At 41.1% G+C, this 27,165-nt stretch overlaps 1 protein-coding gene across 4 annotated transcripts in view; it reads left to right on the top strand.

Moving 5' to 3' along the window:
• Positions 1 to 27,165, top strand: part of CLTCL1 (clathrin heavy chain like 1) — a 61,121-nt gene that overhangs the window by 8,213 nt on the left and 25,743 nt on the right. For all 4 annotated transcript variants that reach the window (XM_054996332.1, XM_054996331.1, XM_054996334.1 and 1 more), the window contains exons 2-13: positions 4,688 to 4,895; positions 10,080 to 10,348; positions 10,860 to 11,021; positions 11,527 to 11,640; positions 12,406 to 12,579; positions 17,843 to 18,040; positions 19,899 to 20,099; positions 21,007 to 21,159; positions 21,929 to 22,051; positions 22,867 to 23,004; positions 24,334 to 24,498; positions 26,388 to 26,568. In XM_054996332.1, the coding sequence (XP_054852307.1) occupies positions 4,688 to 4,895; positions 10,080 to 10,348; positions 10,860 to 11,021; positions 11,527 to 11,640; positions 12,406 to 12,579; positions 17,843 to 18,040; positions 19,899 to 20,099; positions 21,007 to 21,159; positions 21,929 to 22,051; positions 22,867 to 23,004; positions 24,334 to 24,498; positions 26,388 to 26,568 (2,086 nt within the window). The remainder of the gene's footprint in view (positions 1 to 4,687; positions 4,896 to 10,079; positions 10,349 to 10,859; positions 11,022 to 11,526; positions 11,641 to 12,405; positions 12,580 to 17,842; positions 18,041 to 19,898; positions 20,100 to 21,006; positions 21,160 to 21,928; positions 22,052 to 22,866; positions 23,005 to 24,333; positions 24,499 to 26,387; positions 26,569 to 27,165) is intronic.

Genomic DNA, 27,165 nt, shown 5'->3' with positions numbered 1-27,165 from the left:
AAAAAGACCTAATAAAATAACAAATTCCGGGTACCTAGCAATCTTAATACAAATACCTCCATTCATCAAACCAATTTCAATATATTAATGCAGAAGTCTTCTACTTTTCTTAGTCCTTCAACACGGTAGGATTATCACAACTGCAGTGAGGTATGTTTCAACTCAGCGTTCTTGCAAGACTTCTTGGAGACTTAAGAGGACTGCCCTAATTAGCAGATGCGTGCGAAAGAGTATCACCGCCTTTACCGGGCCATTTGATTCAAGTGTTTGTGATGCCTTCTTTCAGCAATTATGTAAGTGTGAATTATATCTTCTAAAATGTTCATTGGATTATTCTGCTGTTTTGTAGAAAGGCTGATTGAATTTATATTTTATATAGAGCATACACTCCTGAGGAAGCCAAGCAGGCGCGAAATCTGCTCGCAGCCGGCGTCAGATTGAGCAGTTGCTGTTCTATGCCCTACTGCTGCTGACATATTGCACCTTGATGGGAAGGATGTTATTGGGAATATACTTTACTGCAGCTATTAACACCTTATTAGGCTGAAGGATCGACAAGGGCTGAATAGTTCCACTCTTGCAAGAACGCTGAGTTGAAACATACCTCATTGCAGTTGTGATAATCCTACCGTGTTGAAGGACTAAGAAAAGTAGAAGACTTCTGCATTAATATATTGAAATTGGTTTGATGAATGGAGGTATTTGTATTAAGACTGCTAGGTACCCAGAATTAGTTATTTGATTAGGTCTTTTTGTATGACTGTTAAGAATGAACTATTGTCTCCTGTATTTATGAATGTATTTATGGAAGTATTTATGAACTAGTAGCACTCTGCACTTTCAATTGCACTAAATAATTATAAATTATTTATTAATTGCTAAATTGTTTCCTGTGGGTGTGGTTTCCCTCTGTGATTGGTAGCTTTGTACAGGAACGGCCAATTTTTTGCCAGTTTCATAAAACAGCACAAGGCAGCTTTATTTATTATAGTTCCATTTGCCATGTATAAAAAATATACAGATCTCAGGCATGCATTCAGTGAGACGCTTGGCCTGATGGCCATTGGCTAACTCCTGATGTTGAAGTTGATTCCTCTTTATCATATGCCTGTATGAAATCTGGAATTTTATCCTCATCGTGAGGGTGGGCTGTACAAGTAGCGAGAAGGTGTTTCTTAAAATTGTGAATGCCCCCCTCCCACAAGACTTGTAGAGCACCTCTGTGGGGCTCTGCCTCATTGAGAATCACTTAGCTAAATGAAAAATACACACTTTCAAACTTGCTCCAGTATTGTGGAGTTTAGTACCATGTAATGCTAGACCAAGTTGGGTCTGAAAAACTTCCCATGTGGAATGTGTGTGGGGAAAGTATAATGTACCAGTGCATTACCTTGGATGAGTGGGGATGAAATTGGAGAACATGGCCAGGACTGCACTGCTTCTTCAGCTATGTGCGACATGGATCATTTATCCACAAATTGCAAAATAGCCCTGCAATGTATTGGTGTTGAATCAAGTCTGACTTCTAGGGGAACTGAAATGCGTCTAATGAATAGAGCTACAAAATTCTGCTTCTGATAGAAGTAAAACTGCTGTAACACTGAGAATGAGGGACTTCAGAGCCCAAGTACCAAAATAGTTGTTCTGCGGGGTTATTGGGCCAAGAATCCTTATTTTTTTGGCATTCATTATAGTATCTAACTACTAGGCCAGTGGTGTTCATGCAACTGGCCAGTTTAAAATTACCAGTCATATTGCAAGGAGTTCAGTAGATCCAGATTGCACATTTATGATGTATTTGATTCAACATGTGTAACTTCTGAACCCCACCTATATTTGCCCTATATAATCAAGTTTGCTCAAAGAGGTTGAGTTCCCCTGCCAGTCTTTGCAAAGGTATACTCAGCCCACATTTACAACACTTATTTGTCCTTGTGAATTGACCTCTAGATATAATGTAGAACATCAGGATTTGAGCCCAATGGCACCTTAGAGACCAACAAGATCTTCAGAGTGTGAGCTTTTGAGAGTCAGAGCTCCCTTCTTGAGACACTGTGTCTGTCTCTTGAAAGCTTACAGTCTGGAAATCTTGTTGATCTTTAAGGTGCCACTGGACTAAAATCCTGCTGTTCTTCTGTAGACCAACGTGGCTTCCCTCCGAAGATATAATGTAATAAACCAGTTATGGAGATCCAAAGGGAATCTTGATATGAGAATAACAGTTAAGTCAGTAGTAGATGATCTTGATCAGGAAATAATAGCAATTAGGATGGCAAACACCAAAGACCTGGATAAACAAAGGGATCTTTTTGGCTGTCTTGTACACAGACCTTCAGCTATGACTGTGATTAAGCAGTGGAAGTCTTGCGAAAGCGAACCATTAGTTTGATAACCTACAAATAAAAACCTTTGGTATTTAGTCATAAGTGTATCTTTGTTCCAGAAGTTTTAAGTAAGAGTTTGCATATGAGTGAACTTGTTGATTTTAATCTTTGTCTATTTCTTAACTAATTTCTTCATGCTCTGGCACACAGTTTTCTCAAACCCTAACTGAACTAACTTCTGGTTCAGTTTCAAATACTTCAGATGCTCCTGATTTCTCATGTGTAAGTTATGTCATGTCAGAAACGTCTCTTCTTGAGCTTTTCCTATTATTATTTGACTTGATGCTTTTTTTTTTGCTCTGCAAGACAAATAGGGAGTGCAAAGGTCACTACATAAGTGCAAAATTGCTAGGTGAAGTTCTTGTAGTGTACAACAGTTTAATATGGTGCAATTTTGCTATGTAAGGCGTTCGTGAATTGGATGGGAGTGTAGGGTTAAGGTAGGTATGTGACCCATTAGGAATGGAGTTTTGACATGCTTATATGGGTGAGAAAGGCAACTTAGAACAACTGAAATGACGGGAGTCCAGGCAGACACATTCCAACTACTAGTAATGCACTTTGATTAAATAATCAGACATTGTCATGGACATTCGTGGAAGGTATGGAATCAAAGAATAGAGTAGTGGAAATATGTGATGAATGCTTAATACTTGTAGTGTGGAACAGTCACAACGAGCAAGATAATTAACTAGATTTTACTAATGTAAGAACTGGTGTAGCAGTCTGTTGTAGGTGCTTGGCTTGTTCTTAGTCTGCCTAAATGTAGACATACATACTCTTGGTTCTGTAGCATTCAAAGGGGTCAGATTTAACTGATCAAATAGAACAATCATTTGATCATTTACTGTGTTTTGCATTTCAAGTGGGATGTGGCTTCTTTAGCCCAGTTTGAAATGCTGAACAGGAATGCAAGGTCTTGAGGTCCTTGGCTGGAGACTGCCCCCCTCCCATTTAAATATCCAGCCTGAAGTGTTCTAAAGAATGCAAAAAATTGTACATTGTTCAGTGGTTTGGTTGGTCCCAATAAAAGCTATTTGGCTTTTGTTTATAGAAAATTAAAGTTAGTAGAAACTCTGAAGCCATAATAAGGGGGAAATTCTTGAAGAGGGGGAGTGAAATATATGCAATACTTTTCTAGGAAGCTTAATTATTTCAACATAATTTGCATCAGTTTTATATGTTGGGACCATTTGGCTATAACATTTATAACACAGATGTTAATATACACTATAGCTTATTAATACATATAACTAGTCAAATTTAAACAACAAATATAACCCAGAAAATATTAAATGTATGCATTACATATAAAAATTGGCATTCTCTAATGCCATACTATTGTCTTACTGAAAATGTGTAATGTAAAATGTGTAATGTAAAGATTGAGTTAAACCCAGTATTAAAAGGCATTTCATTCATTCCAGAAGTATTTCACAGGATTTTTTTCAGAGTTCCCCCATATTCCCAGTTTTTCCTCTATAAAACTTGAAGTCCTCGTAAAATAAGGAGAACAGTTGTTTTTTGAAATTCTCTAGCTATTTGCCTAAAAATTTCTAGCTTTCTCTCCAGGTCTTCACATCTCTAGAGCCAAAATGAAGTGTTGGAATCCACAGAACAAGATTTGCATCCCTTCCAGTGTGTTTACTGCTTGTTTAGTACAGTGATGCTGTATAGCAATTGCACTTGTTATTCTGGTCTTGTGAACTGGAGCTCATCCCTAATAGTGAGACTGTGAAAATCTCTACATGAGAACTAGGAAGGGTAGTTTAAAACGACAGAGGCTGCAGAGATTACTCCTCAGGGAAGGGGAGGTGAAATTAACAGAGACTTCTGGGAGGTGAAGATGAAATTAACAAACCCTCTGAGGAGCGATCTCTGCCAGCTCTGTCTTTTTAAGCTGCTCTCCTGTAGAGAAGTGAAATTTACAGAGCCTATGGCGCTGTCTTTTTAAACTAGGCTTCCTGGCTAACATTGCATCTCTCTGCACTTGAGAATCCTTGTGTAAGAGGTCTCATGTAGAGAGATTATTTGGCTGGCTGACCTTAAAATAGTAAGCAAGCAGTTTATATTAATGTTATGATTGCTGGAAAGTGGCTGTTAGACAGTTGCATGATACCTAGGTGCTGTGCCTTCTCTCTGAGTTATTGTAGAAAATGTCTCATCTCCCAAGAATAGTGTTGGATTGTATTGCCCAACAAAATACTCTAAATATTTTGTTTTGGATGCTTAGGAACCACTGCCTTCTCTGGGCAAGGTAACCTAAACAGCATTCAAATATTAACTACTTATTTTCTGTTTAGCTCCAAAATCTTGGAATTAATCCAGCAAACATTGGATTCAGTACCTTAACGATGGAATCTGACAAATTCATATGCATCCGTGAAAAAGTTGGAGAGCAAGCACAGGTTGTGATCATAGACATGAGCGATCCAACAACTCCTATCAGGCGTCCGATCTCTGCAGAAAGTGCCATCATGAATCCAGCTTCTAAAGTAATTGCTTTAAAAGGTAAGTTAAGTTTACCATATTGGTATTTACCTGGGATAAAAGGTGAACTGCAGAAAATGCAGTACACTTGTAATAAAGTTATGTTGCAAATTTAACTGACATCCAATGTATAAAACACAATTGTGATAAAATTAGTGTGTTGGGAATAGTGTCAACTATTTTACTGTCTTGTCAAATCCTATATTAAACAGGCTTTCCAAAGCAGACTGTTAAAGTAGTGTTACGATGATGCCACTAATGTGCAATCTGGTCTGCCAAATGAATCCATTCAGAATAAATTAGCTGGGATGGAGAATCCCAAGGCTCCCAAGTGACTTTTCCAGCTCAGAAAGTGTGTATTGCTGTTACAGAGCAGTATTTGACAGCTGTTAACATCTGACATTTTAATCTATTCTGTATCTCAGATACAGATTGCACCCTTTAAATATAAATTGCAAAACAAAGTTTAGGTTCAGCTACAAGTCTGGCTAAGTAAAACTGAAATGTAAAGTTTCTGTTGCAGCTTTTCTTCATGCTTCTGGGACTGTGGGCTTCCAGATGCTCCATGAGCAATGTATAAATTGCCCCTGTCCAAGCAGATGCAAAAGCTCTTTAGAATCTAGCATTAAAATGGTGTCACTGTCACTGACTATGTACTTTCCTTCCTGCATTCTTGTCTTAAAACAGATGGTGAGTTAACTTGTCCTGACACATTTCATGTTTAATAGTATGGAATGGTCTTATCTCATAAAAAGTACTGAATTTTGCAAAAGCAATCTGGCGCTTCATTATAGAGTTAATTGGGGTCTAGATACTGTAACGCTTAAGTTGGGAGAACAAAACTTTTTCTTTATTATTTGACTTGGTGGATATAACTGTACCAAGAGATGGCCACAAGTATCCCATCGTAGTACAGTTAATCAACAACAACAAAAAGTTGCAATACTTTTATGAGAGACCTCTGCTAGCATGGTGTCTTGTGTGCTGGTCACTGATTTGATCCTAAATGTGGTACTCTGTCCCCAAAGTCCATGATAATACTTGCAGGGGTCCACGATACTATTTATTGCTTAACTTTTATACATTGGGAATGTATCATCATAAACCCAGGGCATATGCTCAGGCTTGCTTAAAAACATATTGGAGGCAGTAGACTATTTTAAACAGTCTCTGTGTATATAGCATGCAGTGAATAATGGTAATTCTGACCCAAGACTCAGTCTATATGCTGTTCAAATCTACTTAAGCACTGTCTTGGACCCCTATGAGTCAGGCTATTGGCCAAGAAACAGTTATGTTCAGAGCTACAACTAAACTCTTTTAACTAAATTCTAACACTATTCTGCTGCTATGCAGTGATCATGCTAACCCCAGAGATGCAAGTAATATAGAATGGCAACGTGAGAGGGGAAGCCACTAATTTATGAGAATTGCTGTAGCACTACCCTGTGCTTTTCTACTTGCCAACTCAAAAGGAGTTGAGAAATGGGCCTGACAGCACCTCTTAATGCACTTATCCAATGATGGTAGCAGACCTACAGCCTGCTCTAAAACATAGCTTCTAGCAGCTATGTAGACAAACTTGTAATGTTTGAGTGTGTTTTCTAAACTTTCTCTGGCGGACTGTGGGGATGACAGAAAAACCCTTCTGCATATTGTGACTTAACTGAAAACTTAGTGTGTTTCATCTAAGCAATGAACCAACAGTACGTAATCCTGGAGAAACAAAGTGCTTCTCTAAGCTATGTGTCTGCATACAGATTGCATTTCTGGATTGCATGTGGCATTCCCACAGTGATCAAAGCGTTATTGTCTTTGTATCTATGTATCTTGTTTTTTGTTCTGTACCACTTCCAGTAATCTTTGAACAGAATGGGGAATGCGGCACACTCTGGAAGACATTTCCATATGCACAGCATGGGAATGCAAAAATGCAATTTCATGCTCTACTCTTGCACAAATATAGAGTGTTCAAAGTCTTGTCTCCCTAGAATCTGACAGACTATTCTGGCTTGCAATTTTTAAAACAGCACCTGAATAGAGAACAGATTTCTGCCTCTTAAGATAAGAGACATAATTCAGTTCTGTAATTCTTGCTACTTTGTACTAATCTTCTGTTATGGGTAAATTTTCTTGTGTGGGATGACAATATGTTATCTTATCTGCAGAAAGGGACTTGACTTGTGAGACAAGGGTGAAGTTGTTGCATGTTGCTCTTTCCCCTAAATTTTGTAGAGCTTTCTAGGCAGAACTTCTAGGCTTCTTAGAACTGTTGTACTTTTAGTATGTCCCACCCCAGTAATACAACTCAGTATTAAGAAATCAGTTGAAGAGGCTACAGGATAGGACTTATCATCCAACCTACCAATAAAATATGCATAAGATTTTAAATGCTTTGCTATATTACTCTCTTGGGGGGCAAAAAGCCTGCCATTCTTATTGTCGAACAATACATCCTCATCTTGAAAATTTTAGCGTCCTCCTTTACATTGTTGCAATAGTAAGGTCTCAGCATAATTATTCATACCCATCCATCTTCAAAGATTTACTTTTCCTTGTGGGACTAGCACTTGCCTCTGTAGAATGCAAATGAATAAAATGCGAACGCCTGTAGCTAGGGGCTTGAAGCTGACTCTGGACACAGGTCAAAAATAGAGGATGAGAGAGAACTTGTCTGAGTGGTACTATATGTAGAAAGCAAATGTTTAGCTGCTAAGGGAGACTACTGGCTTCAGTTTGAGGTGAACACTTTGAAAAAAGACTTCCTTGATCTTTCCTTCTCAGCGCCTATAGATTGTTTGTGGTTTGAATCTTGGTATTTTTGCTGTTGCTTATCAAGATGAATAGTGCTTCATTTCTCCTTTTGCCCTTTTCTGGATCCAGGCCAGTTTTGCTTCTAGAGAAAAGAATGAATAATCTGTTCTCCTTTCAGATGCGGGATAGTTCAATTGGGTTAACAGTGTTTACTTCCTTTTTAAAGTGACAGAGCTCCAATTTAGAATGAAGTAGTAAAAAGTAGGAGCTGTGTACCTGAATCACTTTGCTTCTGACTAGAGACAATTCTAAGTTAACTTTTCTGGATAATTCAGTCAAAAAATGAGATTTTTATTTATTTCTGTTGTGGCTTGACATGCTGCTTAACCAGCCTAACTCTGACCTTAAAGCCTTGAGAACCATGTAGTTGCATACTTGCAGTTCCAGGCTTTTGGAGCACACAAGGTTTCTAGAGCCTGCAGATGGCATTTAATTCAGTTTGGTATAGTATACGAGAGAGGAGTTCATAGATCATGAAGTGAAGCTCATAGATGTCAAAAGAGTTTGAGGTTGCCTTTGAAGGCTTTTTGTTTGAAGTGTTCAGTTTAAGATAGCTTTATAGCAATCTGGTTTATTTAGCTAGATTATTCTAGCTATACATGAACATAACCAGTTGCTAGGAAAAGAATACCAATGGCATGGCCATGTTAATTTGTTGGCAGCAAAAACAGAAAGATATTGTGGTACACTAAAGACAAGTTCCTGTTCTGTTATGAGCTTTTGTGTGCTAGAGCCTATGTTGTCAGGAACATGTAGACTTAATGTTGGGTATGTAAATTCTGAGTATTAACTTTAAGCTGCCTTAAGTTGCAATACTGGTAGAATCTAGTCCGGTTTTAGAGAGTAACGGACATTGTTTTCTTAGGTTTGGCTTACTTGTGTACCAGTAATTGCTTGTAAATGACACTTGCCCATTCGGGTGGTATAGAAAACCACACAAAACTACTTCATTTCTCCTAGCAGTGAAACAAGTTTGAAGTTTTTTAGATCAGTGCTGAATTGTTATATTCTAGGTTACTTAAAGCATGAACAAAATGGAGGTGAAAGGTACATGAGTTATAGCTTTCAAACAACCTTTTTGTTTGCACAATAAAGGTGCTGGGCAGTAGATTATCCTAGAAACGGCTTGTTTGAAACCTGCTCTTAAATTTGTTGAGAGACTGTCCCAGAAAAATTTGAATTTTAAGGCAGGGTGGAACATGAATTAGAACTGTCTAAGTAGAAAATGCCAAACTTAACTTTTTTTAAGGATGTGCCTGGTGTCTCAGACTAGGGCCACCTTTGATCTATCTAGCCTTAGCCATTCCAAGTCTCGCTTTCAACAGTGAAGCAATGGAGTGTAGGGGAAGGTCATACATTCTTCCCAGCTAATTCTTAACACCCCTGTTTTCTAGACAATTCCACATCTGCTAACCTTTTAGAATCTCTCTCTAATGCTGTGAACCTTGAATATCCCTTTCATTTTTCTTAATGTAGCTTTACTTTTGAAAGACTGGAAATGATGTGTAGGCATCACCAAATAAAAGCACACTAACCTTTCGTTATTTCCATTTTGAGAACTTTTGATACTAAATATTGTGTGATCTTGCTTACAGTTTGCACTTCACATATTGGTGACAAGAGTTTCAAGTCCATTGAATACAGCTATGGATTAGCATCTTCCTCTGTGAACATCAAACCTTGGCAATGTAACTGCTGTACTCTACTCCCTAGTGCTTTAAATATGGCTGGACCTACACATTCAGTAGACTGAGATGGCAGAATCCTGAGGCTGTAGAATGGTTTTAAAAAGCCCATTTTGTAGATGAGGACCGGCTTTGGAAACATTCAGACATAAAAAAAAAAATTTCCTGCCGGTATAACAGTAGGACCTGAGTTCAGTGGCATCTTAGAGACCAACAAGATTTTCAGGGTATAAGCTTTAGAACGTCAAAGCTCTAAGGAGGGAGCTCTGATTTTTCAGAAGCTTATTTTCTGAAAATCTTGTTGGTCTCTAAGGTGCCCTGGGCTCAAATCCTGCTTGTTGTAATGCAGACCAACATGGCTACCTACTTGAAACTTCTGTGGGTAGAAAACCATCATAGTGGCTGGGCCTTTTCTCTGTTGTGCTTGTTTTCTCTTGCAAAGATTTGTCTGAATATATGTGGGATTTTGGAATGGGATGACATTAACAATGTGACAACACTATCCACTCCGCCACATCAGGGTTCTGCCACCTCTTTACACTGCATGTGTAGTGTAGGCTTTTGTCTTTAACTGTTGTCCTAGAAAAGAATTCTAAATTTGCTTGGGTTTACCTCTTGTAACACAAATGTAAGCTGGGGAAGTAGCTATTGTTTAATATTTTGGAGTTCTGTGATTTCTCCTTGTTGTTTGTATTTTATATACTAGCGGGGAAAACACTTCAGATCTTTAACATTGAGATGAAAAGTAAAATGAAGGCTCACACAATGGCAGAGGAAGTGATCTTCTGGAAGTGGATATCTGTGAATACTGTTGCTTTAGTGACAGAGACTGCAGTCTATCATTGGAGTATGGAGGGAGAATCACTCCCTCAAAAGATGTTCGACAGACACGCCAGTCTTGCAGGCTGCCAAATAATCAACTACAGAACCGATGAAAATCAGAAATGGTTACTCCTAATAGGCATCTCTGCCCAGGTAAGAAACGAGAACCAGTGTGGTGAGTTGGCCTAGATCAGAGACACCCAGGTTTGAATCCCGACTCTGCCGTGGAAATTTGCTGGGCTACCTTGGGTCACTCAGTCACACTCTCAGCCAGCCCTACTTCACAGGGTTGTTGAGGATAAGAGCGGAGAGAGTGATGTAAGCTGCTTTAGGGCCCCATTGGGAAAAAGTGGGGTATAAATGAAATAAATGCTGTACAATAAATGGAGGTTGGGGAGGAGTCTACAGCTTTATTTAATACCTGTAAGATGAAATAAGTGTTTCTTAGACATGGTTGGTAGGTAGAGCTGTAGTTTACTGAATATATTGTAAGCAAGATGTTTGGCTTTCTTAGTAGTTCATATAGGCATGGGTATATGGTATGGGTCTGAATCTGTTCAGTTGAGTTAATAGCAGGAGGTCCTTTGGAAGGGTAAAGATTTCTGAATCTTGTCATTGGTAAAGCTCTTGTCCTATTAATGTATGTGGTTCTTGTTTCTGTTAGCAAAATCGTGTGGTTGGTGCCATGCAATTGTATTCAGTGGACAGAAAAGTTTCCCAACCAATAGAGGGTCATGCAGCAGCATTTGCAGAGTTCAAAATAGAAGGAAATGCCAAGCAATCCACTCTCTTCTGTTTTGCTGTGCGAAGCCCTGCAGGAGGCAAGGTAGAATTTTAATGCTTACTTTTTTGCTCTTTTATTGATGCTAATGGTTGCTTTTATTCAGAGAGTTGAGACTGTTAACAAGTGAGAGGTTTCTTAACTTTTTTGGCAATACTAATAGCTTGCACTATTTAGCTAAATGCTGCAGTCCCTTGTGAAAGATCCAAAAAAGCTTTATATGTCAAGGTGTAAGATGAAACTCCTAGTGATGATTTTAAGATGTAATGTGACAATGGGTTCAGAAAAGCCTTTTTGATTTGGATGATCATTACTGCAGTGAACTTAAAATGGCTTAGCCTGAGATGTTCAGCATTCTAAAACATTTGGAATATTAAAGTTCTGAACAAAATGCACTGCTAAGAATCTAAGTTTTCATCCAGGGAAAATCAAAGAGGTATGGGAGTTGTCTTCTCTTAAACACAAATGCCAAAATTTTGCCATACCTTCTCGGTTTAGTTTATGCAGTTAATCATAAATGCTGTCTTAAAACTAATAATTGTCTTTACAGCTGCATATAATTGAAGTAGGCCAACCTGCTGCTGGAAACCAGCCCTTTGTCAAGAAAGCTGTTGATGTCTTTTTCCCTCCTGAGGCTCAAACAGACTTCCCAGTAGCAATGCAGGTAATAAATGAGTTCAGCATTTCTAGTGAGCTGTCTTAACTTGTATGGATTGTATTAGCAGAACTGCATGATACTTTTTCCTTGCAGTCTGAGCATGGAAGTACAAGATCCTTAAAAATAATATACTGGCAAGAAGCATTCTTCCTGATGTGGGTGACCCAGGCTAGCTTGATCTCGACAGATCTTGGAAGCTAAGTAGGATCAGGCCTGATTAGTACTTGGATGAGAGGCTGCCAAGGAAGACCTTGGATGGCTACACAGAGGCAGGCAATGGCAGGACCACCTTTTGAATATCTCTTGCCTTGAAAACCCTATGGGGTCACCATAAGTTAGCGGTGACCTGATTGCACTTTACACACAAGAAGCCCTCTGCTCACTGATGAAATTGGCACAATCAGTACTAATGCATGCATTTCTGCAGCTGTTGATTCTTGACAAAATAAGCATTTGTCTTGTGCTGTAGATGGATACACTCAGAATCAACTCATCCTTCTATTGCTGTATATGTTATATTCTTGATTGTACTTGCTATGAAGAAAACTGAGCTTTTATAACTCTAGAACAGAACTTCTGTAACTGAGCCATGAGAGCTTTTTAAAATTAAGCTTCGTTTTTGGTGGAGAGCAACTTAATACTGCATCTGCTTTCCTAACTATATTTTTAAAAGTTCAGTATGCTAGTTGTGACTTCTAAATAAGTTTTAAAATGGTTTCGTAGTTATAAACTGTTCAATACTAACACTGGAATTCTTCCTGGTTTTGGTAGATTGGAACAAAGCATGGCGTAATCTATCTGATTACAAAATATGGATACATTCATATGTACGACTTGGAATCTGGCGTATGCATCTATATGAACCGTATTAGTGCAGACACTATCTTTGTAACAGCACCTCATGAGCCTACTTCAGGAATAATTGGTGTGAACAAAAAAGGACAGGTAAGGCTCATTTCAGTGGAAATTTTTGAGCTGTAGAGTACTATATCTTTCTGAAGAATCTTTACTCTGAATCTACCTCTTCAATTGAATCTAGATTTCTTCAAGCCACTTATACTGGGTTCTGGAGTAATTACTACAGGTTTCAGTTTCTGTTGTCTTAAAATTGCACAAAGTCATTCTCAAACATATGTACTTCAAACAATTAGTCCATTGCAGATGTTTGCTCATACACATGGTGACTGCTCTTTCACTCAGACTATAGAACTATTCTGTCTTCCCGGCCCGTACAAGGGCCTTTTCTGTGGTGGCCTCTACCCTATGGAACAGCCTGTCTGAGGAGGTCAGGAGGGCTCCCACACTCTTGGCTTTCTGAAAACAATGCAAAACTGAATTATTCAAAAAGGCTTTTTTACTCAGAAAGGAGGGCGATATTGTAGGGAGGGGGTCCTGGATGTTCTCCCTTTGAGGCAGAGGACATCTTGGGTGATTCCTACCTTCCAATCAGGGAGGCAGGAACTCAGATTATTTCTTCCTTTTCCTGTTGGTGTGTGGGTCACCCCTCCTCTCAGTTCTTTCCTGCCTCCAGGGAGAGCAGAAGCCTGCAGCATGCTCACTGATCCTTCTTTCACTTTCATTTTCTCTTCAACCCTATTTCTGCTTCTACTTCTACCTTATCTCTCTCCCCTCTTTTATCTGCCTTACTGTATCTTTGAGAGCAAGCTTGGCCACCAATCAGAGATGGATTCTGATGTGAGCTTCGTGGGGGAAGACGGAGAGGAAACTGGCCTCTCTACGAATGCTGCAGCCGCGGTTGATTCACAATTAACCGGTGCAGTTCTGCCTTCGTGATTGGAGCCTGCTCCTGGCACTGATACGGCTCTGGAGCCATGCATTTCAGCCAAGAAGCTCAGATGACAGGCAACGGAGATGCAGGATTCTTGTGGAAACAAAGGACAAGAAAAAAGCGCTTCCCATGACCCTGCACAGAACTGACAGATGCCCGTTTGGCACACAGTCCTTTTGAAACTACCATACCCTGGCTAGGCCAAGACAGGATTCAAAACGTCCGTCCTGGAACAATCTCAAACTGAGCTTCAAGTGTGGGCCCTTTGGGACCAAATCCAACAGGCATTACCAACCCAGAGGGGACAGACAGGACTTTGAGAACAAGACATCTAAATCCTGACTCGTGTCAGGAACTGGTAGGGGGGGAGACTGCTTCAATTCCACCAAGCATGGATCGACTCCAGAGCAGACGGATGGACCCTGGAAGTTGTCTCCAGAGGCTACTCGATAGGGTTCGAAACCCATCCTCCAGACAGATTCATCTCATCCCCCCTACGGAAAAACACACAGAAACCTTATTACTCATCAGGCAATCGACCATCTACTTAGGATACAAGCAATAGACCCTGTCCCTCCCCAGGAACGAGGCAAAGGAGTTTACTCCATCTTTTTCACGGTTCCAAAGAGGAACAGAGATTGGAAAGCAATATTAGATCTAAAATTCATGAACAAATTCCTAACGGTAAGAGGATTCCAGGTAGAGACACTCCATTCAATATCAGAGGTCCTCCAAACAGGAGAGTTTTTTGAAGTCAATAGACTTGACGGAAGCTTAACTTCATATCCCAGTCAATGCATCTCATCGCCGTTACCTGCGATTCCACGTCAAGCACAACCACTACCAATTTCATGCCTTGCCATTCGGTCTGGTCACAGCACCAAGAGTCTTCACCAAGGTACTCATCAACCCAGTAGTCCGACTCAGGGAGAAAGGCGTCCATGTTCATCCCTATCTGGATGACATCCTCGTCCGAGCCAACTCCCGAGAAAAAGCGCTATAGGACACCTGGATAACAGTACATTTCTTGCAGCATCATGGTTTTCTGATAAACCTGAAAAAATGTTCCCTTCAGCCCACTCAAGCTATCCAACACCCGGGTTTGATAATCATCTCGAAAAGGTGTGGTTTCTTTCTTCCCCAGGAGAAAATACAGAAGACCAAGAATCTAATCACCTCGGTTCTCCAGAGCAGGTCGGTACCCCTGATGACACTATCCAAACTCATGGGCACATTAACAGCAAACTGCAAGACCATTTATTGGGGACGACTGCACTCTTGGGCTCTGATGTCACTACTACGTCCTTATCAATTTCTCATCATGACAAAGTTGCATATGGCGATAAACATACCTTGGAAGGTCAAAGAAAGCCTCCTGTGGTGGACCAAAGACCAAAACCTGAGAAAAGGAAAGAGCTTCCTGACTCCCCAAGTAACCCAGTTATTCACGGATGCAAGTCTCACGGGATGGGGAGCATCCTTGGAAGGAATCCCAACCCAGGGGCAATGGTCTCCAGAGGAGTCGCGGCTCCCAATCAACATACTAGCATTGGGAGCCATCAGGCTAGCCCTAATCAGATTCTCTGACATGACTGCGGGCCGAGACATCCTGATCCGCGCTGACAATATGTCAGCGAAATCTTACATCAATCGACAAGGGGGAACCCGCTCCTCAGCACTCCTCAAGGAGGCGATCAAGATCCTGGTTTGGGCAGAATCCCACCTGAAGTCGATTGGGGCAGAGCACATAAGGGGGCTGGACAACATCCAAGCGGATTGGCTAAGCAAACAAACTATTCAGCCAGGGGAGTGGACCCTCAAGAGGCAATAACGACTCATTTCAGAACGCCCATAATGGACTTGTTTGCATCCCATCTGAACCACCAGGTGCCGCAATTCATGTCCAGATTTCAACACCCGTGCACAGAGAACATACCTCACCTCTCAATGGCCTCAGGGATTACTGTATGCCTTCCTGCCAATACCCATCCTTCCAAAGCTCCTGTGGAGGATACAGTAACAGGGAGCTCAAGTCATAGTTATAGCTCCTTGGTGGCCATGACGCTCATGGTTCTTGTCACTACAGGAAATGGCAGAGGCGCCTCCTCTACCACTTCAGACGACCCCGGACCTGCTGCATCAGGGTCCCATCTGGCACCCCCATCCAGATTGATTGTGTCTGACCACCTGGAAATGTAGAGGGGCTCCCTAACTAGCCTAGGCTTCCAACTGAAAGTAGTCAGTACGATACTGACCTCAAGAAAGGGTTCAACAATAAGAATATATAACACCACTTGGAAGGCCTTCAACAGGTGGGCTAGGAAGAAGAAGGTAGACCCTCTACACCCATCACTCAGTGAGGTGTTGATGTTCTTACAAGACGGCCTGGACTCAGGCTTAAAGCCAGCCACTATCAAGAGGCAGATTGCAGCCCTGGACTCGATCTTGCCACTTATGGAGGGACTAAAGCTGTCTAACCAACCTCATGTTCAGCGCTTCGTTAAAGGGGCAACCTTGCAAGCCCGCCGATGGTCCATCGATTTCCGACTTAGAGACTCAACATCGTTCTTCAAGCTCTGACCAAACCGCTGTTCGAGTCACTGAAGGAAATCCCACTGAAGTAGCTGAGATTAAAGACTATTTTCCTAGTCGCTATCACTTCCGCTAGGAGAATATCAGAACTCAGCGCTCTTTCACTGAAACCTCACGCATATTCCACAAAGACAAGGTGATCCCGTGCATGGACCCTACTTTTATCCCAAAGACAAGTTCCATCTTTCACAGAAATCAAGAGATTAATCTACCTTCCTTCTGCCCATCGCCAAGACATCCCAAGGAGAAGGAATGGCACTATCTGGACATAAGGACGGCCCTCAAAACTTACCTTAATAGGACAGAGGACATCAGAAGGTCAGATTCCATCTTCATTAACATCAGCCCTCCTAATGTCAGGAGAAAAATGTCTTCGGTGGCCGTAGGACTGTATCAGGTCATGCATCGCAGACGCATACAGAGTATCAAACAGAGATTCCAGAAGGCATTACAGCTCACTCTATAAGGAGCACAGCTACAAACGCTGCATTCAACAACCAAGCATCGGTAGAAGAAGTGTGCAAGGCCGCTACATAGTCATCAATCTCAACATTTGTAAAGCACTATAGGCTAAATACATACAACTCGGCGGATGCCGCCTTTGGGAGAAGAGTGCTTCAACATGTGATCCAGAACGAAGACCACTCCCTACCCAAGGAAAACTGACTGCTTTGGGAGCACCCAAGATGTCCTCCGTCTCAGAGGGAGAATGGACCGTTGGACACTTACCGTGAAGGGTCCTTCTCCTCTGAGGAATGGAGGACATCTTGCCCTCCCAGGGTCTTCGTCTGCTGGTCTCCTTGCTTCTCCCTCAAGTTCTAGACTTCCTTTTGATATCTTTCTTCCTCTCGCGTTTCAGAGTTAGAAAGTTAAAGTTAAGTTCTTCATGTTGAGTTACTGTTTTGTGGAGTCACCTGAACTGATAGGAGGGGTGACCCACAAACCAACAGGAAGAGGAAGAAATAATTGCGTTCCTGCCTCCCTGATTGGATAGTGGGAAGCACCAAAGATGTCCTCCATTCCTCAGAGGAGAAGGACCCTTCATGGTAAGTGTCCAGTGATCCATTTTGCCAGTGAGTTGGGAACCATGGGCTCCACCATTATGTTGCTTTACATATTATCTGTTGCTTTGAATATATACTCGTATATACTGCTTGTGCTTCATGTTGTCTAATCTCAATCCTAGGATGGATTATGTTCTGTTTCAGCAATCCTTCAACCCTGTATTGCATCCTTGCTAATGCTAGGTCTCTGTAAACTTGTATTTATCTACCCTATGACACTGTTTATGGAAATGTCCTTGACATTGTATAGACATGCCTACCCTTGTCCTTGCTACTGATTGTACTGATCTCACAATATGTAATCCATCTTGAGTCTCAGTGAGAATGGCAGACTATAAATGACATACACACACACACACACACACACATAAAAAAATAAGTAGGTACCTCTAGATTAATCTGTTATCTTCTTGAAGCTCCTCCTCCCTTTAGGATTAGTCCTAATCATTCCTTCTATATAAGCATGGATGTTGGCGCTAATAAAATTTCTCCAACATTAAGTTTTAAAGTACATGGCAAAGCTGTCATTGAAACAAGTGTTGTGATGTTAATGATGGAGTTCTCACTTTATTCAATGGGACTCTATACTAACCCCTATTCTGGCTAGCATTTGATATGTAGCAGTGGTATCCTGTTGCAATATAATATCCTTTATAGTTCCTTAAAACAGGAGTGTTAAAATCTTGTACTATAAAATGGGTGTATCAACGGCACTACAAGCTGAAGGATGTTCTAGTTTAATTTTTTTCTTCCCCTCCTATAGGTACTTTCTGTTTGCGTTGAAGAGGATAACATTGTGAACTATGCCACCAACGTTCTCCAGAATCCAGACTTGGGTCTGCGGATGGCCATTAGGAGTAACTTGGCTGGAGCAGAAGAACTCTTTGCTAGAAAATTCAATACTCTTTTTGCACAGGGAAACTATGCAGAAGCAGCCAAAGTGGCAGCATCTGCACCAAAGGTGAGCATGGAAATAAGTGACATTATTACCTTGGCTAAACTAGCAACCCGAAATAGTACTAAATAGCACTGTTTCTGGGGTTGGAAAGAGGCAGGGGAGGTTTCAGCAATTCCGTCATCAATTAATGAGATATGTCCTGATGTGAACTTGGAATCAGTAGGACCTCTCTCTGCTTTGCTATTTAATTGGGCAGCAATCTCCCCCCACTCGCCACCCCCCCCCACACACAATTAAAGGTTCTGCTTGCAATATTTTACTTCTTGTCTGGGAACCTTTTAATAGTTATTTTACTGGTTGGGGGGGGGAATACTTGCTTTAATCATCTTGACTCATCTAAAGGATGGCTGCAGTTCTCTTCTCTGGCTGTTTTGCTTGCTTATGGGTACTGGTTAGAACTAAGCTCAGAATTAATCTAGAAGTAAATAGAGCTATAGCCTTTGGGTACAGTTACTTATGTGATACAGTTGATCTGAGTTTAGGCAGTAGATTTGGATGCAGTGGCTTGGAATTTCTACTTCCATGGTGTTAAAACATAGGGAAAGCCTAAGACACAAGCAAGCCATTGTTAAATCTGAAGGCTGGAAAGTTATCTTCAGAGAAAACAGATCAACAAAGCCAGAATGATACTGAAGGATGACCTGCTACAAGGCAGCCCAAACAAAACAACTGCAGAACACCACTAGTAGTCACAGTTCCTAGTTCAAACCAGTTCAACCATCATTAATTATCTGCAACCTATGTTTGATAATGATACTGCTCTCTCACAGACATTGGGAGGCAAACTTTTTCTTGCCCACAGACAGCATGCAACCTTAAACAACTCCTCACTCCCCTACTCTGGGACCAAGGCCTGCAAAAACCAAGATGCCAACTCTGTTACTTCACGAACACAATCACTGGACCAAACACCCGCTGTACCATCTCAGGCTCATTCATTTGTTCATCTTCCAATGCTTATATATGCCATAAAGTGTCAGCAATGCCCTTCAATTCTCTTTATTGGACAAACAGGTCAGTCCCTTTGCAAAGGAGTGAATGGACATAAATCTGATGGTAAAAAATCACAAGCATTCAAAAACCAGTGGGAGAACATTTTAATCTTCCAGATCATTCAGTCACTGACTTAATAGTAGCAGTTCTCAAGCAAATAAACTTCAAAGGAAAGTTATAATGTAAAATTGTTGAAATTGAGTTTATTTGCAGATTTGAAACAATGGATCTCCCAGAGTTGAATCGGAATGTAGGATTTTTCTTGTAGTTGCTAATTTTCTGCTCTTTGCACCCCTGCTCTATCAAGATAATTACAACATGTATTGTAGCTAGCTTCCTGTCACTCTTAATATCCCTCCAAACCTCTGCCCGTATTATAAAGACCCCTTCCTTTTTCACTCCTCATACCTGATGAAGGGAGTTTTGACCTTCAAAAGCTCATACCTTGGAAATCTAGTTGGTCTTTAAGGTGCTGTTGGACCCAGATCTTGCTCTTTCACTGTAGTCCAACAGCTACCCACCTGAAACTGTCACTACCTGTGTTTTTCATCTTCTGGGCCTTGGCTGGTCCTTTACAACATAGAGACTGTGGAATCTCGAGGGGCTAAGTGATGGCTAGCATGCATTACTCCATCCATTATTTTTGTAACAGCTTTAAAAATCCATACTCCTTGGAGGAACCCTAAGCAAATAGCCCCTGTTGAGTTATTCCCAAGTAAGTGTGCTTAGGACTGGGGTCTTACTGCTTGCGCACCAAAACCTAATATAAGTAATCAGGGGTCAACTTGGTTGCAAGTTGGGTGAGAGCTGTTTGCCTTAGAACTATCCTTGAAGCAGGCTCTTCAAAACGTCATCTTTCAATATTAAGGGAATCCTGCGGACAAGTGATACTATCAGGAAGTTCCAGAGCGTACCGGCTCAGCCTGGGCAAGCGTCTCCCTTGCTACAGTACTTTGGAATCCTCCTGGATCAAGGGCAGCTCAACAAGTTTGAGTCTCTGGAACTCTGCCGTCCAGTTCTTCAGCAAGGTCGCAAACAGCTTCTGGAGAAATGGCTAAAGGAGGATAAGGTAGGCAGATAATATTTTAAAACCTGTTTCACCTTGGGTTACTTATACTTGGAAAGTTCCATTTGTCCTTGCTGTCTACATTTGCATTCCCGTCTAGGCAGAAGGAACAGTGGTAATCATTTTCATAAGAAATGTGTTACTGATGCTCTCTGTAACCCCAGTGGAGAGGTCTGCTGGCTTTATACAGTCTAGCTATGATTCTCTAAGACCATGTTTTTTATTTACAAAATTTATACTCTGCATTTTTGCTCTCCTCAAGAACCACCAAGACAGCTAACAGACTTTAAAAAAAACATAATAAAAACACTTTTTAAACCATAAAAACCAAACACACCATTAAACTAAGCTAAAATACACATACAAAAGCATAACAATAAAAACAGAGGGCAGGAAGGAGAGATCACTGAGGGAACACCAGATGAAACAGAGTCGTCACCTGCTGACAGCAGATGGTAATGGAATGGTACAGGCGAGTTTCTGTAGGAAGAGACACCCAGAGTTTTGTTGCCATCATTGAGGAGACTCTCTCCTGGGTTGTCACCTGCCTAATCTTGGAAGATGGGGACACCCGAAGTAGGGCCCAGAAGATGACTGTAGCAGTTGGGTACGTTCATGGAAATAGTGTGCTTCTTGCAGGATCTTCTAGCTCAAGATACTTTCTGGCAAGATTTTCAGTTGCATTCTTGAATTTTTATCAATAAAGCAGCACATTGGATCACTGAAATGCAAATAGGCATACATTCAACAGTAGTAGGAAATGACATTTATTTGCCATAGCAGGAGCGGTAATCAGCATTTGCAGTGGTAGGTGCAGTAAAAGCTTGCAAAACGTGGTCCAGCTCTAACAAAATAAGATGTAAAATGTACAGCCATTTTTTTTTACTCTGAAATTCTGTTTCTGTTTCAGCTGGAATGTTCAGAAGAGCTTGGAGACCTAGTAAAGACAGCTGACCCAACTCTTGCACTTAGTGTTTATCTCCGTGCAAATGTACCAAACAAAGTAATTCAGTGTTTTGCAGAGACTGGTCAATTCCAGAAAATTGTTCTTTATGCCAAAAAGGTGAGTACAGTAGCTTCTCCCCACCCACCCCCGCCCTCCACCCAGTATGGGATTGTGTAACCTAAATTTTAACTTACAAGACAGAAAATTCTTGAACACATACTTGAGTTTTATCTTACCAGAGATAAGGCAAGGCCTCGGAACATTCCGGTATTAAGTGTAATATGGCGCAGTCACCTTGTTCTGTCTTAATTGCTTAACCGTCTTGTTATTTCTAGAATGTTAGTGGACTGAACCCTTGTGGACAAAAATGTAGTGCTGCACAAAAATGTAGCACTGCATTTATTGCAGTTGAATGAAACTCCCCTTAAGTTCCAGAATGCTAGATGCATTTGCAGCCCCAAAGACAAAACCTGTACACTTGCCATATGTCTTTCCCACTTGTTTTAATCTTTCATCCTTTCTCTTGTTCTGTCTGCATTTATAAATATCTAATACTTCCAGGATTTGTTATGTCTCAGAATCCTTGAGACATGTAAATTATATGAACCTGGCTTGGACCATGTGATCTTGCTCTCATGGCCCGTATGCCAAGTCAGTATGCGGAGTCTCTCTCTGACCCTAAAGTGTGGGAGAGTGCTTGGTTTTCTTTTTCTGTGCAGATCAGCAGTACAGTCATATGCAGAGTTATTCCAATTTAATCCCATTAATTTGAAGACCAGAGTAAGTCTGCATAGGTTTGTACTCCTGGTCTTGTGAACTCCAGCAGTTCAAGCAAATGTCAAGAAGGTTAACATGTGCACATTGCTGGGTTTGTTTGTTTTGATAGGTTGGCTATACACCAGACTGGATTTTCTTATTGAGAAGTGTAATGAGGGTCAACCCAGATCAGGGCCTTCAGTTTGCCCAGATGTTGGTACAGGATGAAGAACCACTGGCCAACATTAACCAGGTAAATAAATAAATTGACTTTAGCCTGTTCTAATTTGTCATTTTTAGAGGATAAGCTTGAATATCCCTGAAGCCTTAATACTGTTAAATGGTGACTCTTTAAAGTGTAGGTTTTAGTCTCTGATCTCTTAATCCAGATTATTTGTAGTGTACTAGCTTTTCTAGTCTCTTGTAAAGTAATTGTGTAGTTGACCTTTTTCTGTGGGAGGTGGTGTTCAGACTGATAAGCAAATAAGATGTATACAAAGTTGCTGAATATGCTCCTTAAAGATGGTCAGAAAACGTCTAGGTTAACAGGAATAGACAGCCAGATATACACATCAGAGTTTATAGTGTTGTACCCAGCTCATCTTGTTAAGGATAGCTGTGCTTGAAGCCTGAATCTGATAAAATATATTAGAATGCTTAAAAATACCCTGCAGCAGTGCCTGTTTGCTTCGAATTATTGGTGTTCAGTAGCATTCAATAAGTATGTGTAGGACTGATTTGAAATCTTAAAACATTAAGTGAGAGTTCTAATGTGAGTTGGAAATTAATTTACAGCGCAGTCCTAAGCAAAGTTACTCCAGTCTAAGCCTGCTGATTTCAACTGGAGTAACTCTGCTTAAGATTTCACTGTTAATGTCTATATTTAGGGGACCAAATTGACTTCATACTGTAACTCTAAAACCAGCATATGTAGAATTGGCTTAACAACTACTAGGTTTTTCATATTTCATTGTCCTGTTTGAAGAGAGGCGATGGCAATTCCAGCAAACAGAAAACCTGAAACAGAGTCATAGCACATGCCTCACTAGCCACTCCTGTCTGATTTAGATTGTAGATGTATTCATGGAGAATAGCTTAATTCAGCAATGCACCTCCTTCTTGTTGGATGCTCTGAAAAACAACCGTCCTGCTGAAGGACACCTTCAGACCCGTCTGCTTGAGATGAACCTCATCCATGCTCCACAGGTAATTCTCCTTCCTCCCTAGGCTGGTTTTTTTAAGTTCCAAGAGAGAGGCTGTTCTTCAAAGTACAGACAAAACAGCTGCAAATTCTCACTTAAGTATGCACGTTGGCAGAAGGAAATGCCAGCTGTATAATCTGTTTTAAAATGTGACAATATGGTGTACGCCTTACTACAGGAACGTGCCAAAGTTGCTTAAACAAATAAACATCCTTCAGTTTCCTTGGCACTGGAATACGAACTGAAAATGCCTAAAATTTTGAGTTGAGGTTGTTGATTGGACTGGTGGCAGTACATGAAACATTAAATACTCTTTCACCAAAAAGCATTCTCCCTCTACCCCTTTCTGTAATCATTTAGGATTTAACTTCTTTCAGAATCCTTTCAGCCTTCCCTGCAACAAAAGTTCCAGTTCCCTCAGTTTTCCCTTTAACAGTCGCCCTCTGCATCGGCTTAACAGTTCTAAGCCTCGGCATAGAATGGTTCGAATATAGAGGCAGAATGAGTTGAATATAACATTTTCAAGCATCTGAAACAAGGCTTACTGTTTCTTTTTAAAAAGCCAAAGTGCATTTCTAGTACTTTTCTAGGATATGGAACAGAAAGAGAACCTCCAAAGGTACACTTGAGATGGTTCATTTGGGCCCAGTATGTTTTCACAGAGGCGTGGTTATTCAGAGGCAACTAAACCAGTTTTGATAATCATAATGAAGTTAGCTTCAAGAAAACCAAGCTCCACATTGCAGGGGAGAATCACAAATCATGCCACCCAGCCCTGGGCCCTAGCTGCTATGGGGTGGGGCAGTGAGGTCCTCCCTAACCTTGGCCTTGACTGCAAACATCACAAGACATGCCCAGTAAGAAGGGTGGGGGGTGGGCGGGCTGGGTTTTGTGTGTGTTAAAGTACTATATTTTGATAACTTGGCAGAAGGTTGTTGTGGGTTTTCCGGGCTGTATTGCCGTGGTCTTGGCATTGTAGTTCCTGACGTTTCGCCAGCAGCTGTGGCTGGCATCTTCAGAGGTGTAGCACCAAAAGACAGAGATCTCTCAGTGCCACTCTTCAGAGGTGTAGTGTCACTGAGAGATCTCTGTCTTTCGGTGCTACACCTCTGAAGATGCCAGTCCCAGCTGCTGGCGAAACGTCAGGAACTACAATGCCAAGACCACGGCAATACAGCCCAGAAAACCCACAACAACCATCGTTCTCCGGCCGTGAAAGCCTTCGACAATACAACTTGGCAGAACTTCATCAGTATAGGTTTTAAGAACATTGAAAGTTTCCTTGCACATGTGTCTTTACATAATTACATGACCATTTGGCAACTTCCTTTAGGTTGCAGATGCCATCCTGGGAAATCAAATGTTTACACACTACGATCGTGCCCACATTGCCCAACTTTGTGAAAAGGCAGGCTTGCTGCAGAGAGCCCTGGAACACTACACTGATCTCTATGACATCAAACGTGCTGTTGTTCATACCCATCTCTTGAACCCAGAGGTAAGATGAATATGTACACTCAGCTGCATCTTAACTGTTTAGCCGTCTTAGTGCAGGATAGGCCGTATTTCTTGGTGTGTGTTGGTGCTTCTTTAACTTAAAACATGTTTCATACTCTCTTCTGGCTCCAGTCTCAAGCCTGTGCTTAAGTGAGCTTGTTAGCAAATCTTTTTGATTCTGCAGTGGGAGTCTTGCCTTAAGAGTGCCAAACTCGGTTTTATTGACTATCCTGCTTCCTGCCCGAAGTCTGCAGATGCAGAGGATACACCCATAACTGTCTGGCCAAAATTGGATTTTTGTGTGCGCGTATTTGGCAGTCATGTTTCTGTCTATAGCATGAATTTTTGCATACCTCCCTTACGTCCCTTTCCCCCAGTGTGGGGGGCTTGTGGAATATGATCCCCAGAATCCTTCCCAAGGATAGGATTCAACTTGGGTGATAACAGTGTACTAAACAGCATATTCAAAGTTACTTTTGTTTTTCAGCCATCCCAAGGCTTCCTGCATCTGTGATTAAGGGCAAGGTTTCCAAACAAGAAGTTAACTAATCCTGTCACTGAACATCTCCCTCTGTCCCCACAACCCATTTTAAACACCATACAAACTTTTTTCCTTTGCCATCTCTTTATCAAAACCCCTTAGTAGTATTACTGTTACTTCTCTTGCCTTTACCTACCAGTTAAATTCCCTTGTTTGCAATTGCTTACTGGTTTAAAGTTACAGGAGTTGCTGAAGCAATTTGGCCTGTCTTCCTCTTGTTGGCTGCAGGCCATAGCTACCAAATCCTCATGCTGAGACATGGCCAAATTCTGCTCTTAATTCCACTCTGTTCTCATCACAGCTCGACACTGAGGCAGCTACTCTTGAAGAGACTGAGGAGTCCTGCTCTTCCTACCACTTTGGTTCTTAAAGGCTCTGGTTGCTTTGTCTTGAAGCTATTTGTAACTTGTACAGAGTATGTTGGGTATACTGCAGACTATCAAGACCTACAAGACCTGTGTCTGACCCCTAATCTACTTTATTTGCAGTGATGCAGCTGTTCAAACCTAGAAGTCTAGTTTAGCAGTTTTAAAACTCACCTATGCTAATAGCACAGTTGCCCTTGACACATTTCTGGGGCCCTAAATGATCGATGAATGGGCAATTTGTTGAATTTTCCTGAGTAGGACCCAGGTTAAAATCCTCTGTCTGCTATGATGTATTCTGAGTGGCCTTGGACCTGTTGATCTGACCTGCCCCTTAGGATGGTGGTGGAGGTTAGGAAGGGGGATTCATATAAAATTCGCCAAGTTCCTCAGAAGAACTGTTGCTCATTACTTCAGTATCTTAAAGGAAGCATAAACTCAGAGTTGTATAAGTCATGCTGCTAGTGAATAAGCCTTCTTATTCACTATTACAGTGAATGCAGCCATAAGAACTTGAAAAAGTATGCGCTTAAAATTAGTCCTATTGATCATGGTGCTTTGAATAGCCTCTAGGACAGAAGATACATGTTTTTATCTGTCTTTACAGATTAAGACTGGTCCCTACTGAGGCACCAGTTAAATTATTAATCTGCTGATTAATCCCTTTAAAGCTTGCTGCTGTTACCTGTTGGCATAGTTTACTGGAAGTCAACTTAAGTAAATGTTGGTGTAGAGCTGTAGCTCAATAGCAGAGCACCAGCTTTGCATGTAGAAGGTCCCAGGTTCAGTTCCCAGCACCTCCAGTTTAAAGGCTGTCTGGTGACAGATCTTGCAGAAGGTCCTTCTTATGCCTGAAAGCCGCTTCCTGTCAGAGTAGAGAATGTTGTGTTTTAGGGACTTGATCTGGCTTGGTGTAAGTGGCTAGTGGGTTAAGTGAACATCACTTCATCATATGAACCTTAGTTTTGGCTCCTGTTTTTGTAGTGGCTTGTGAACTTCTTTGGCTCTCTGTCGGTTGAAGATTCTGTGGAGTGCTTACGTGCCATGCTGTCAGCCAACATCCGACAAAACCTGCAGCTGTGTGTGCAGGTAGCTTCAAAGTACCATGAACAGTTGGGTACCCAGTCTCTCGTGGAGCTCTTTGAGTCTTTTAAAAGTTACGAAGGTATGGCTGGGGATTCGGAATAGCAGCACTTTTATGTAGTAAAGTTTGCTTTATCTGAGACGCCATGCAAACTGTATTCAGAGCTATATGTATCCCATTCAGGCACAGAAAATGCAAAATTATTTTTTCTTAAACAGGGTCTAGCTTATAAGACTGAATTCAGAAAGCATGTGAGCAATGTTTGGTTCTTAAGAAGCAAGATAGTGATTAAATAATTATAATTCTGAAGACGGCTTTGTGCTCATGGGCAGAAGCTGAATATGTTCAGCAAATTTGCTAAATATGTGTAAGTTTGCTAAAGCATTGCAAGAAGGTCTTTGCTAAGAGAGAAACATAATCCTCTGGAAAATTAAGGCTTTGCAACTCTTGATAACCAGTCTGTCTCTAAGTGTGAAACTTTTAAAGCTGCAGTGCAAAGCAAATACCCTGAACTCTTATTTATTACATTTATGTGGATCCCTTTGAAACTGTTTCAACTTGAACTGTTCATAGGTGACTTTCAGGTGGGCTCTGATTTTTTTTTTTTTTTTTGCTATTCTTGTTTCTGAAGAGAGCTTCTCCTCTCAGAAAGATGACTCCCCAATATTCTTTCTTTTT

Source organism: Eublepharis macularius, chromosome 13, assembly GCF_028583425.1.
Source record: "Eublepharis macularius isolate TG4126 chromosome 13, MPM_Emac_v1.0, whole genome shotgun sequence".
Taxonomy (NCBI): domain Eukaryota; kingdom Metazoa; phylum Chordata; class Lepidosauria; order Squamata; family Eublepharidae; genus Eublepharis; species Eublepharis macularius.
This window is presented reverse-complemented; position numbering and strand designations above follow the sequence as displayed.